Source organism: Sinocyclocheilus grahami, unplaced genomic scaffold (genome assembly GCF_001515645.1).
Source record: "Sinocyclocheilus grahami isolate Dianchi unplaced genomic scaffold, SAMN03320097.WGS_v1.1 scaffold1130.1, whole genome shotgun sequence".
Lineage (NCBI taxonomy): Eukaryota > Metazoa > Chordata > Actinopteri > Cypriniformes > Cyprinidae > Sinocyclocheilus > Sinocyclocheilus grahami.
The window spans coordinates 284,776-297,696 of NW_015506309.1; the positions used below are offsets into that span (position 1 = coordinate 284,776).

Genomic DNA, 12,921 nt, shown 5'->3' on the forward strand with positions numbered 1-12,921 from the left:
TGATTCCAACACAGACCACTACGTTCATAGGAATGACCCTGAATTCCCACCTAATGTCTGCCTCCCTGTCTCAGGAACGTGTGAAACATTCTGCAACTTTTGGCTCGCTTCCGCCAGGGTGTGTCTTTGCAGTACAAGGTGGCTCACAGGGTGGGGGTCAATGTGGAATCGGAGAGGTATTTGCGGGCGCTGGACACCGACCCAGGCCACAGAACATATCAATCTGCTGGAACTACATGCCGTGTTCTTGGCTCTAAAGTATTTCATGCCAGTCCTGGCAGGCCATCCATGTTCTCGTTCGGTCCGACAATACCTCAACCGTGTTCCATCTGAACCACCAGGGTGGCACAAAATCTCGCAGGTCTCTACAGCTTACTCACGAGATCCTGACATGATGTCAGCCACAACTCGCTTCACTGAGGGCAGCTCATATTCCAGGAGTGTGCAACCAGACAGCAGACGCCCTTTCCAGGGATCAAGTACATCCATGAGAATAGAGACTTCATCCAGATGTAGTGCAGGAGATCTGGCTACGATTTGGAAGAGCGGAAGGGGATCTTTTTGCTTCAGAGATGACCACTTAGTCGTTTTAGTTCGCAAGGACGGAAGTGTCCAGTCCCTTGAGCCAGGATGCACTGTCTCACGAATGGCCGAACTGCCTACTATATGCATTCCCACCTATCCCTCTGTTATGGGAGACGTTACACAGGATCTCCCTGTACAGGCACAGAGTGCTATTTGTGGCACCACGTTGGCCAGCCAGACCATGGTTTCTTTTGTTGCTGAGACTTCTAACAGGCAATCTGTGGAAACTTCCCCTCAGGAAGGACCTCCTCTCCCAGCTGGAGGCAAGGGTCTGGCATCTGGATTCAGCTTGTCTGCAGCTTTGGGTCTGGCCATTGGGTTAAATCCTTCTCTGAAGCATTGTGACTCTGCAGTTATCCATACCATCTCTAACGCCAGGGCTTCTTCCACACGAAAGATTTATGCTTCCCGTTGGACGTTTTTCTGCATGGTGTGGGGAGCGGGGGCTTGATCCTGCAACATGTGACATACCGAGCATCTTAAACTTTCTTCAACTTTTACTGGAGGATGGCAAGGCAGCTTCCATGTTGAAAGTGTACGTCGTTGCGATTGCTGCATATCATGCTCCAGTTGGTGGATCTTCTCTTGGATCTCAGTCTTGTCTGCACTTTTCTGAAGGCTGCACGACATCTGAACCCTGCTCAGACTCCTCACTTCCCTGTGTGGGATCTGCCACTTGTGCTTACGTTCCTTTGCTCATCCCAGTTTGAGCCCTTGCAAAGCACTGACATTAAATGGATGTCCTTGAAGACTGGCAGGAACTTAGGGGTTGCAGAAGCGTTCTAGCTCCCATCCTCATCTTCTTCGTATCTAACAGAACCGCAGACTGACTGACTATGTTATTGGAGCCCACTGGGCACGCCCGCACCAGCTCAGGCTCTCTACACGGGCTGCAATCAGAAGACTTGGCAGAAGAAAAACATGGGCGGAACTGTGCGTGAGCCTTTTAAGGTCTGAGAAGATTCACGCCTCTCAGGATGGGCTTGTCCAATGAGAAAGGCTGAAACTCCAAGCGGAAGGTTGTAAATACTGGGGAGTTTTAGGACCCTTTGTGTGAGGGCATGGTAATTTGCATATGGAACTCGATTGGGTGTTGATGCAAAATTACTAAAGATTCTTAGAACACTAATATATATTGCCTATGTACCCACATATAATATAAACGCTCATTTAGATCTTTAGAAGACAAATTCAAAGAGACCAAACATGGTATGGGTGGGGTTATATTAACTAGTGATCGATCATAACACACACACAAAACAGTATACAATTCAAAAGACCATATACAAGAACAGTAATGGTATACACAATGTCCTGAGCAGATGCGTGTTCATTCACAGAAAGGTTTTCCTATGAATTAATTAGAGAAGAGTACATTTTTATGGGGATTGTCTTCCTAAGGGTAAATGAATTGGGAGTTGTGCTCTGCCCGCATTCCTTTGAGCAATAAAACTAGTGTTATCAGATGGTTTGTCTTTGGTTGCCATGGAACCAGAGGCCTGTTCTGCCCTTTTTAGGTGTTTGTTGTATTTCGGGGGAAGGGTCCATAGACCCTCATAGTTGGCCATTTGGTTAGGTGAAGGGGGCATTAGAGATTATTTGTTAAATATAACATGGTTGTGTCTGATTGGTCCAAATGCTACACTGGTTTCCTGAACGCATGTCCTAACTGCCATTGGTTGAGCAGACAAATAGTCCAAACTCGCATGTTGCTGCTGTGTCATGATTCTCAAACGAACAGCAATGTTTTGAAAGCTCAGTGTTTATAGGTTTTGGAGGGAATCAACCTATGAATAGCTTGGTTGTGGATGGGAGAAAGTGTTTTAACATCCAAAAAAAAAAGGACACATCACCTTTAAAGATGCACTTCACTCAATCAACCACGCTTTCTTGGTTTTTGTCAGGTGGACAAACATAAGGCCAACTTGGCTGCCATTATGATCACATACCCCTCCACTAATGGTGTGTTTGAGGAGAACGTGAGTGAAGTGTGTGAGCTCATCCATCAGAACGGCGGACAGGTGTACCTGGATGGTGCCAACATGAACGCACAGGTCAGACAACGAACGAACAGTAACGCTTTAGAATACGGCATTATTAACATTAGTTATAAAATCAACTAGCAATGAACAATACATTTTACAGCATTTATTAACTTGGTTAATGTTAACTCCTGCATTTTTTACATTAACAGTTGTATGTGCTGTATGAATGAACCATGCACCATATTTCTAAATTAATTTTAATAAATGCTGTAAAAGGTTTAGAAGCAAGAAGTGTTTCAGAGAGCTGTATTCACAGTGATGTAAAATTTTTACATTGAACGTACATGTTCTTATGGATTTTCATGTTCTTCTGATTCAGGTTGGATTATGTCGGCCAGGAGACTATGGCTCAGATGTGTCTCACCTGAATCTCCATAAAACCTTCTGCATTCCTCACGGTGGTGGCGGCCCTGGGATGGGACCAATAGGAGTGTAAGTGTTTTGAAGTGAGCAGACCTGCCTACTGAATCTACCAGAACTGTTGACTCCAGTTAACCATATGGCTTTTTCCGACAGGAAACAGCATCTCGCTCCCTTCCTGCCCAGTCATCCAGTGGTGAACATGCAGTCCAGTAATCCAGGAAGTTCTCTGGGCACCATCAGTGCCGCTCCCTGGGGCTCCAGCGCTATCCTGCCCATCTCATGGGCTTACATTAAGGTCAACACTCACATCTTATCTTTTGTTTATCTGAATAGCAGCGATGCATCAGTATTAACATTCTGACCAATACTGACTAATTATTTTTTTAGGTTATGGCTGAGATCAGTTTCTATACTATTTTGCCTAAATACATTAAAAATAAAACGCTAAAATAATTTCAAATGCACAACATTAAATGGTACAGTATGAACAATAGATATTCATTTTGAGGTTTGCTAAAGATTAGATTTGTTAAATGTTTAATTGGTTTATTTAAAGACTAACTTAAAAGGAATAGTTCACCGAAGATTGAAAATTGTCATTTACTCACCCTCAAGTTGTTAAAATCTTGTATGAGTTGAGCACAAAGGTTGATATTGTTGATAGTAGCCACTGACTTCCATATTATGGAGGAAAAAACAACCTATGTTAGTTAATGGCTACTGTCAACTGTTTGGCTATTCACATTCTTCAAAATATCATCTTTTGTGCTTAATAAAGATTTGTACTCATAAATATGTGGAACAAATGAAGGGTGAGTAAATGATGAGAAACTTTTCATTTTGAGTGAACTGAGTGAGTTCTAGTTTAAGGCAAAGTTCATCTGAATGTAAAAATAAAGGAAATGAGCAGTGCAATTAAATATCCAATAAAAAAATAATATTGTCTGATATGCTATCAATAAATCATGCATGCCCAATTTATTCATCTAATATTTGAGTTATTTTCCATTTAACAGATGATGGGTTCAAAGGGTCTTGTTCATGCTACAGAGGTGGCCATCCTTAACGCTAATTACATGGCTAAAAGACTGGAAAACCACTACAAAATTCTTTTCAGGGGCTCTAAAGGTAAGCTTTATTGAGAGAATTTTTTTTTTTTGCTGTTAAAATGAATTGAAGTACCTCACAAACATTTCTGATTATTTTGCATTTGCAGGATTCATTGCTCATGAATTTATTTTGGATGTGCGGCCTTTCAAAAAGTCAGCAAACATTGAAGCAGTTGATGTAGCAAAAAGACTGCAAGATTATGGTAAGTGGAAAAACATCTTTGGTCTTCTCATATTTAATTTGGCTTTAAATGTTTGATAATTTATTGATTCTCTATCTTTTATGACAGGTTTTCATGCACCGACCATGTCATGGCCTGTGCCTGGTACTCTGATGATCGAACCCACTGAGTCTGAGGACAAGGCTGAGCTCGACCGCTTCTGTGACTCACTGCTGGCCATCCGTCAGGAAATCGCAGACATTGAAGAGGGCCGGATGGACTCAAGGGTTAATCCTCTCAAGGTGAGCGTTTTAAAGCTTAACTAACTTAACTTGAATCCGGAACATTCCTTATCGGTAGCATCTGTGCAGCTTTAATGTGTACAGTAATGCACATACACTGGAAGTCTATGGAGCATAGAACCATTTGTATTGCTTGACATATTTTATGCCCAGAAGAATTAATACAAGCGCTTTATTAAAAACACAAGCTTCTCATTTCTGCTTTTAAACCCTTCGGATTGTCTTTGCCCTATTGACTTTCATTAAGTGCATTTTGCATGAATCGCATTAATTCTAGAACTGAACTTTTATTGAATCTGGATCTTTCTGTAGTTCCTCTAACTTGTCTTTGATTATTTCCCAAAGATGGCTCCTCACTCATTGGCTTGTATTACCTCTACCACATGGGACAGACCTTACTCCAGAGAGTATGCTGCTTTCCCCATGGTGTGTATCTTACATCAATGTAGAAATATATAAATAAAATGGTTTTTATTCACTCAGTTTTACAATGTATCTTCAACCCTGTTATTTCAGCCTTTCGTGAGACCTGAGACCAAGTTCTGGCCCACAATTTCAAGGATCGATGACATCTACGGTGACCAACATCTCGTCTGCACCTGTCCACCCATGGATGTCTACGAGTCGCCATATGAAGAAAGGGCTTCATCGTGACCTCATTACTCAATGAAATGCTTCTTCATCCAAATGAATATGATCATTTATTCTTCCCTGTGATTACAGTCTCTTCGGTACGTTCATGGTGCCTCATATTTCCTTTTGCATACAATGCACAAATAGCTGGCCACTCCTCCTCTGTTACTCTACTAAAACGATCCAAATCTGATTCCGATACTGTAATCGACCTGTATAGGGGGTTCTTTTTTTTTAAATATTTTTATTCACTGTATAAAAAAATATTTGGGTGTTTTTGGTCTGTTTGTAGGCATAACTCACTGGCACTGTTCTCAATGTTAACATTAATTTTATAGATGTAATGTAAGTTTTCTAATTATTTAAGAAATTGAGCCTGTTTGTAGCAATTTAATAAATATTTTAAGAGGAATATTCACTGGTTTCCATCAATGGTATTATTCCAAGTCACACAACCAGCATGCGTTCTAATTTGAAATGGAGTTAAGTTGCGTTTCACACTGATGAACATTTCTCTTTTTCCATAAGTTTCCAGTCACTATTCCTAAAAATAAAAGCAGTCCAAGGTTTCGGTTTGAAGCAAACTTTTTCCAGCAGTCCTCAGGTCTGTTGATGTCCACAGCGTAGATCTGTGGAACACAAAATAAATTAATTGTCAAAGTAACTTTTTTTTTTTTTTAATAATGTCAAATTCCTTACTTAAGAGTTTTTTTTTGTTTTTTTTCCCCCAGCAAATAATATGCAATTAATTAATCTGGCGTATCATGTAATTTAATTTAGATTTTGCAAACTTTTTCCAGCAGTCCTCAGGTCTGTTGATGTCCACAGCGTAGATCTGTGGAACACAAAATAAATTTATTGTCAAAGTAACATTTTTTTTTTTTAATAATGTCAAATTCCTTACTTAAGAGTTTTTTTTGTTTTTTTTCCCCCAGCAAATAATATGCAATTAATTAATCTGGCGTATCATGTAATTTAATTTAGATTTTTAAACCACTGATAAGCCAAAGTTTTGTTGTTTTTTTTTTTTGTTTTTTTCTTCAAAAGGCTTAATTTGTTTTCTTGTAACCCCAGGCAGGCTACTACTATCAAGTAGTTGATCTTGCTCACCTGATGTGCTAGATGAATGGCTACTGCAGACACTGCACAATAGTAGGGCAAAGTCTGGTCCGCATTGGCTCCTGCTAGAACCAGCCCTGACAGCATCGCCCCAGTGAAGCCACTCAGCCACAGTTTGGTGTTCTCCTGAAACCTCAGAGCTGTAGACTTCACGCCCACTTTTAAATCATCATCTTTGTCCTACTCAAGATGAGAAAATGGATCACCAAATATACACACAATTATGTTGGGGTGTGATAACTAATCAGATACTGTACCTGATGGGCATAGATTGTGTCATAAATCAATGTCCACATGACACCAGATACATAGAGAGGTAAACACACCGACCAGTCACATGATCCCTTCACAGCAGACCAACCCAGAAGAGCACCCCAATTAAAAGTGAGACCTACAGGGGCAAAAATGTACAGAATTTATGTAGAAACACTTTCAACATTTTTTTTTTTTCCAGCAGTAATATGGAGGGAAGGGTTTGAGAAACTGGTATAGAAATATTAAGTACATTAATAGTAACACACCTAAAACAAACTGTGGCCAGTATGTGAATCTCTTCATGAGAGGGTATGTGACCACTAGCGACAAAGAGGCGGCTCCAAGAGCTATGCTAGAGGCAGATGGGAAGTCACAGTTTATCAGTTAGTAAAATTAAAGTTGGCATGAAACAGAAATTGCTTTTAATCTCTAAAGACTTTAAAGATATAGCAACAAAATAAACATTAACGCACCCCTATTATGCCATTTCCAATATTGCCTTTCATGCAGTGTGTAATGTAGCTGTATGTGAATGTGAATGATCTGCAAAATTGTAATTCGAATCAAACTTCCGTGACGGCTACACATCATGGGGTAACACACTTGCATATTATGTTATGCTGCATATATGTTCCACGTTGGCCGGCCACAAACAACTTGACCCCGCTCACAAACACGTCATTTTACTGACGACTGCTTCTCTAATCTTGGGGAGTTTAACACAGGACCCGTTCATTTGGACCAGCTGGCTCCACTGAATCACAACCTGTAAGTATGATAAATAATAGATGCTTATATTTTCTATCGAGCGTTCAATAAGAAACTTTGGCAAAGGGAGTATAGTTTCTGACACGCGCTGTGCGCGGTAGACCAATCACAACAGACTGGGCCTTCTGACCAATCAGAGCAGAGTAGGCTCACGGAAAGGAGGGGTTTAGAGAGAATGAATCTTAGAACTGCTTCGAACAAATCGTTTGAGAATTGTTGGAAAATGAGGCGATGCATATTTTGATAAAACGAAAGGGTGGTTTGATCTTGCATGCTTGTAAAACCTGTTGTAGGAGACTCCAAAAACAGTATTAGGAACCTTAAAAATAGCATAATAGCCCGTTCATTTGGACCAGCTGGCTCCACTGAATCACAACCTGTAAGTATGATAAATAATAGATGCTTATATTTTCTATCGAGCGTTCAATAAGAAACTTTGGCAAAGGGAGTATAGTTTCTGACACGCGCTGTGCGCGGTAGACCAATCACAACAGACTGGGCCTTCTGACCAATCAGAGCAGAGTAGGCTCACGGAAAGGAGGGGTTTAGAGAGAATGAATCTTAGAACTGCTTCGAACAAATCGTTTGAGAATTGTTGGAAAATGAGGCGATGCATATTTTGATAAAACGAAAGGGTGGTTTGATCTTGCATGCTTGTAAAACCTGTTGTAGGAGACTCCAAAAACAATATTAGGAACCTTAAAAATAGCATAATAAGTGCACTTTAATATAATATCAACTTGAAAGTTAAAATTGTACTCCGGTCCCAAATGTTGGCAAAATACAGGTAACACTAGTTTAGGGACCAATTCTCACTACAAACTAGTTGCTCATATTAGCTGTTTATTAGTATATATAAAGCACATATTAATGCCTTATTCTGCATGACCATATTTTAGATCCTTTTATCCCACCCCATACCTAAACTTAAAGTTTACCTTGCTAACTATTAATAAGCAGCAAATTAGGAGTTTGAGGCGTAAGTTGTAAATAATACTTAATAGTGAGAATTGGTCTTTTTTTTTTTAAACTAAAGTGTGACCAAAATATTGTGTGAAAATACTGTAAAATAGAAAGCACCTGTAGTAATTGAGGCAGAGCAGAACCCCCAGTGCTAAACTCAGCTGGCCTCCAAGGAAAACCAGAGCCTGAAACGGTGTGATCTCCCCTGATGCAATGGGCCGAGTGGCTGTCCTTGACACCTACCAGAAATATGACATAGGCTATCCAAAAATCTGATTCCAGCAGCAGCCAAGATCAAATCCAGGTCGTCTTTTTTTTTGTCCTGAACCTTGCTAATAGTCTAACTCTAACAATCATTTGACCCACTTTTTCAAGATTCTGCCTGATTAAACTGATAAAACATCAACAACCCAATAATTAGCACTTTCCTATTGGCAAATTTGTGGTTTTTATTTAGACTCAATTGCATTATTCTGCTTGTATTATACACCTGTTTAATGATACAGTTATGTACTAAATGAGACCTAAAATGATAATTAGACAAGTCAAGCATGAGTGGCATCCCATGTCTGTTAACTTCCGGAAACACTGAAGTCTTCCAATTGAGTTTCATATCAAATCAGGTTAAAGTGACAGTTGACTGAAAAATGAAAATTCTATGATTATTTACTCACACTCATATCGTTATCTTGAAGAATGTTGGTAACCAAACAGTTTTGGCTACCACAGACTTCTGTTGTATGGACAAAACAACAACAAAAGCCACTGGGGCATTTCTCTTCTTACCACAAAATATATATCTTCTTTTGTTCCACAGGTTTGGAACAACATGAGGGTGAGTAAATGATGACAGAACCTTCATTTATGGGTGAACTATCCCTTTAAGTCTTATTATCTGACACTGTTTATGAGATATGTTATAGCAGAGGTGCCCAATTGCTTTGACATGCTGACACAGGTAAGATTAGGAGATATGTTAGCCTTAGTCTGGGGTGTGCAGATGGCAATGATGAAATTTATACCACTAGTGGAATAGATAACCATTATGTCGAATGTTCTCAGATAGTGAGAATAAGCAAAAGTTGACTTTCTGGGACTAAGGGAAGAAGACCATGATGAGGGAAACAATCCATCTTCTTCTACGTATGTACTCTTACCTTCACGTCAAAGTCTTTATCCCACATGTCATTGATAGTGCATCCTGCTCCTCTCATAAGCAAAGCTCCCACACCGAAGAGCGCAAGCATGCGCAGATCAGGAAGGCATCCCGGGTCTGCCGCCAACCCAATACTCCACGTACAAGGCAGATACAGCAGCCACGTTCCTACAAGAACACAACATTGAAATTTCACTGAAACAAAGAACAGCTTGTAGTTTGCAAGAGCATCCTGGATAACAACACATTACATCTCCGTTTCACATGAGCTCACCTATGGGTTTGTCCAGCCTCATCAATCTGAGGTACGGCTGAACGGACGCCGGGGCTGCGTTCACAATCCCAGCAGGAGTGAGGCTAAAAAACCTTCTGCCACAGTTGTGACCTGCCAGCAAAGGAGGCCATATTCTCTGTTTATGATCGTCACTTTTGTTAAAGCAGGATCCAGGCTGACAGAAGGCTGTGGCGAGGTTTCCATGCTGCCTTCTGAGACTTGAAAGATGGGCAGCGCAGATCTGTGGTAGACCCCTCTTCAATGCATGCGGCTCAAGCAGTGTCAGTAGTCTGGTGGACATCATCTTGTCTGTTGAGCTGTCACGACCAACTTTTAGTAGAGGTCACTGCAAAGTAGCGAGGCGCTTCATTGTATACTTGCATTCAAGTGCAAATGAGGGAGCAGGAACAATGAACCTGACAATACAAACAGCAGAGAACACAATACACAGTATTCAGTGCAGATTACTGACCAGTCATGAAAATGCCAAGTTGAGTGAATAAGGCTTTTTCTTGTGCCAGTATCCTGTACGTGTAGTCAAACTAAACACAATTTTAAGATATGAAATATTATGCTGCTTCTGTTACACTGAACACTTGCTATGGCCATTGAAACGGCCCTGATTGACTAATGGTGTTAGAAACAGCAACAAGCATCGCTAATATGTAATATACGAATAAAAATGACCTTTCCCGGTTTAATCGTCAGTAAATCATTTCATTCTATTTGACATATTGAACTTACTGCACTCAGTGACAGCTGAACAATTTTGAAGTCCTTCACGTTGTGTGCGCCCTTGTCGTGTTCCCCCTGAAACGTTTGTTTTTCTGTATGGTTCCGCCTGTGAATAGGAAACATTTGCTGGTTTGAATTTTCATTTATGCTACTGTACATGCTGTCTTTCATGTTATTTCATAATTATTTGTAAGCGCAGATTTAAGATGACGTGTACAGAAATATCACAGTCAACAGATGCTATTTTAAAATATGCTTTAATAAAGGTTCCTACACCAAAGCTATGTTTCATTCAAATCTATTAAGTCAGATTAAAATGTAATGCACATATGGCACGTTCATAATGATTATGGGTCTTTGCAAAGCAAGCATTATAACAAATTATATAACTGCATTAATATGTTACTGTAGCAGGCAAACATGGCACTTAAAATGACAAAATGACCCAGATATTTTTAAATGTGAAGACAAAAATACTTTGTGTGCTTGTAACATTGGATGGGCTTTGTTTTATGCTATTTTATTCACCTAAATAGTGATGGGTTTAAATAAAATGACAACTCTTTCGCATAAATGTAACACTGTAATTGTATACATTATTTTACTGGCGGTCCGTGCTTATTCTCTCTATTCAGAGGATCGAGAAGAAACAAAGCATCCTCGGTGTCCGATCGTAGGCCTTCCGCTTCTTGAGTTCTCTCCAGAGCTGGAAAGCTGATTCGATATTTACACGGGTCCTACTTCTTGCCTTATCGTAAGCCTTCTTTTGTTCTGCAGACGTTTTCCTCTTTTGTTTTTTATCCGCCATCTCTATCTTTCTGTCGTCGCTCGGCTCAGTTAATGTCCGTCCTGTGCACTGAGCGCTCTCTCCTCCGCATCATGAGTAGACACGCCCCTTACTGCTAATTGGCTACAAGTTTGTTTTGGTACTCGCCCCGACTCAGTTTTCTAAAGCGTTTTTGAAAAAATACATACCCCACCTTTAAAATAGTCCCAGCGTTACTCGTCAGAATTGCATTTTTACTAGTAACAATTCATTTAGAGAGCTCTACATTTAAATTCTTACTAGTAACAATGCCAATAAGATAGCTCTCTAAATCAAATTTTTCTAGTTACAATTCTAATTAGAGAGCTCTCTACTTTAATTAGAGAGCACTGCAATTGCATTCTTACTAGTAAGAATTACAATTACAGAGCTCTTTAATGCAATTTGTACTAGTAACAATTAAATTAGAGAGCTCTTTAATTCAATTAAAGAGCTCTCTAATTCGTTTTTTACTAGTAAGAATTACAGTTAGAGAGTTCTCTAATTCAGATTTACTAGTAATAATTCTATTTAGACAGCTCTCTAATCTAACTATTACTAGTAAGAACTGAATTAGAGAGCTCTCTAATTTAAATTGTTACTAGTAAGGATTCCATGTAATTCCATTACATAGCTCTGCAATTAAACATATCTTTAATGTGTTTTTATAGTAAAATTGAATTATAGAGCTCTGTAATTGCATTTTTACCAGTAAGAATGAAATTAGAGAGCTCTCTAATCTGAATTGTTACTAGTAAAAGTTGCATTAGAGAGCTCTATAATTGGAATTATTACTAGTAAGGATTCAGTTGTATAGCTCTCTAATTGAATTGTTACTAGTAAAAATGCAATTATGACGAGTAACGCTAGGAATGTTTTAAGCTAAAACGGCTTGCCATACTGGTGCATATATATATTGATGTTGTAATCTCTGCATCTACAGGACGGTGTGTATCAGTCGTTACAGAGTGTAGTGGATTGGTTCAGAGGGGTGGTTGGAGTTCCTATGGAAACAAAATATAACAGTGTTCTTTTTGGAGGTAACTTCATTACTCTGACTGATGTTGGGGGTTTCTTCAAATGCAGCACATAATTCAAATTGACCTTTTGTATTGAAGACAGGTACATTGATTATCTTCGACTCTGGTGTCTTAGGTCTGATAGGCTCTCTCTACTCTCTGCTACAATTTCTGTCATCACCCATTACTGGGGCTCTTTCAGATGATTATGGAAGAAAACCACTGCTGCTGTTAACAACCGTAAGTATAGACCATACTTACAAAATTAGATCATTATAGGGCAAGGATTCCCAAATGGTTTTGTCAGTCAAACCCCTTTGACATAAAATATTTACTTAGTAAATACCCTCTGAAATTTTAAGTTAATATTTCAGTAATTTAGCAAAATATTCATATGTTCACAGTTCTCATGTTGGTAAATGATCACATGGCATTCAGGTAAACAAAAAATAATTATTTAGTTATTTTTATTATAATTTTATTAATTATTAGCTTTTCTAGGGGTTTGTGAATCCTGTTTTGGGAAACCCTGATATAAGGCATTTATTAAAGGGGTCATATGATGCTTTTTTAAAGATCATTATTTTGTGTATTTGGTGTAACAAAATATGTTGACATGCTTTAATGTT

General features: G+C 39.3%; 3 protein-coding genes across 3 annotated transcripts in view; 2 read left to right on the forward strand and 1 right to left on the reverse strand.

Moving 5' to 3' along the window:
* LOC107567133 (glycine dehydrogenase (decarboxylating)) overlaps window positions 1–5,610 on the forward strand; it is an 18,231-nt gene extending 12,621 nt beyond the window's left edge. The window contains exons 16-23 of the mRNA XM_016252750.1: window positions 2,490–2,639; window positions 2,950–3,062; window positions 3,147–3,288; window positions 4,010–4,121; window positions 4,210–4,305; window positions 4,393–4,565; window positions 4,911–4,991; window positions 5,082–5,610. Of these exons, the coding sequence (XP_016108236.1) occupies window positions 2,490–2,639; window positions 2,950–3,062; window positions 3,147–3,288; window positions 4,010–4,121; window positions 4,210–4,305; window positions 4,393–4,565; window positions 4,911–4,991; window positions 5,082–5,219 (1,005 nt within the window). The 3' untranslated portion in view covers window positions 5,220–5,610. The remainder of the gene's footprint in view (window positions 1–2,489; window positions 2,640–2,949; window positions 3,063–3,146; window positions 3,289–4,009; window positions 4,122–4,209; window positions 4,306–4,392; window positions 4,566–4,910; window positions 4,992–5,081) is intronic.
* Window positions 5,422–10,550, reverse strand: LOC107567138 (4-hydroxybenzoate polyprenyltransferase, mitochondrial-like). Its single transcript, XM_016252759.1, has 8 exons — window positions 10,478–10,550; window positions 9,734–10,149; window positions 9,461–9,627; window positions 8,421–8,542; window positions 6,839–6,924; window positions 6,575–6,708; window positions 6,309–6,497; window positions 5,422–5,827 (listed from the first exon to the last, which is right to left on the reverse strand). The coding sequence occupies exons 2-8, from the start codon at window positions 10,035–10,037 to the stop codon at window positions 5,666–5,668; spliced, it is 1,164 nt and encodes a 387-aa protein (XP_016108245.1). The 5' UTR covers window positions 10,038–10,149; window positions 10,478–10,550; the 3' UTR covers window positions 5,422–5,665.
* Window positions 10,551–12,221: 1,671 nt separating this feature from the next.
* Window positions 12,222–12,921, forward strand: part of LOC107567137 (major facilitator superfamily domain-containing protein 10) — a 4,597-nt gene continuing 3,897 nt past the window's right edge. The window contains exons 1-2 of the mRNA XM_016252758.1: window positions 12,222–12,313; window positions 12,429–12,532. Coding sequence (XP_016108244.1) covers window positions 12,280–12,313; window positions 12,429–12,532 — 138 coding nt within the window. The 5' untranslated portion in view covers window positions 12,222–12,279. The remainder of the gene's footprint in view (window positions 12,314–12,428; window positions 12,533–12,921) is intronic.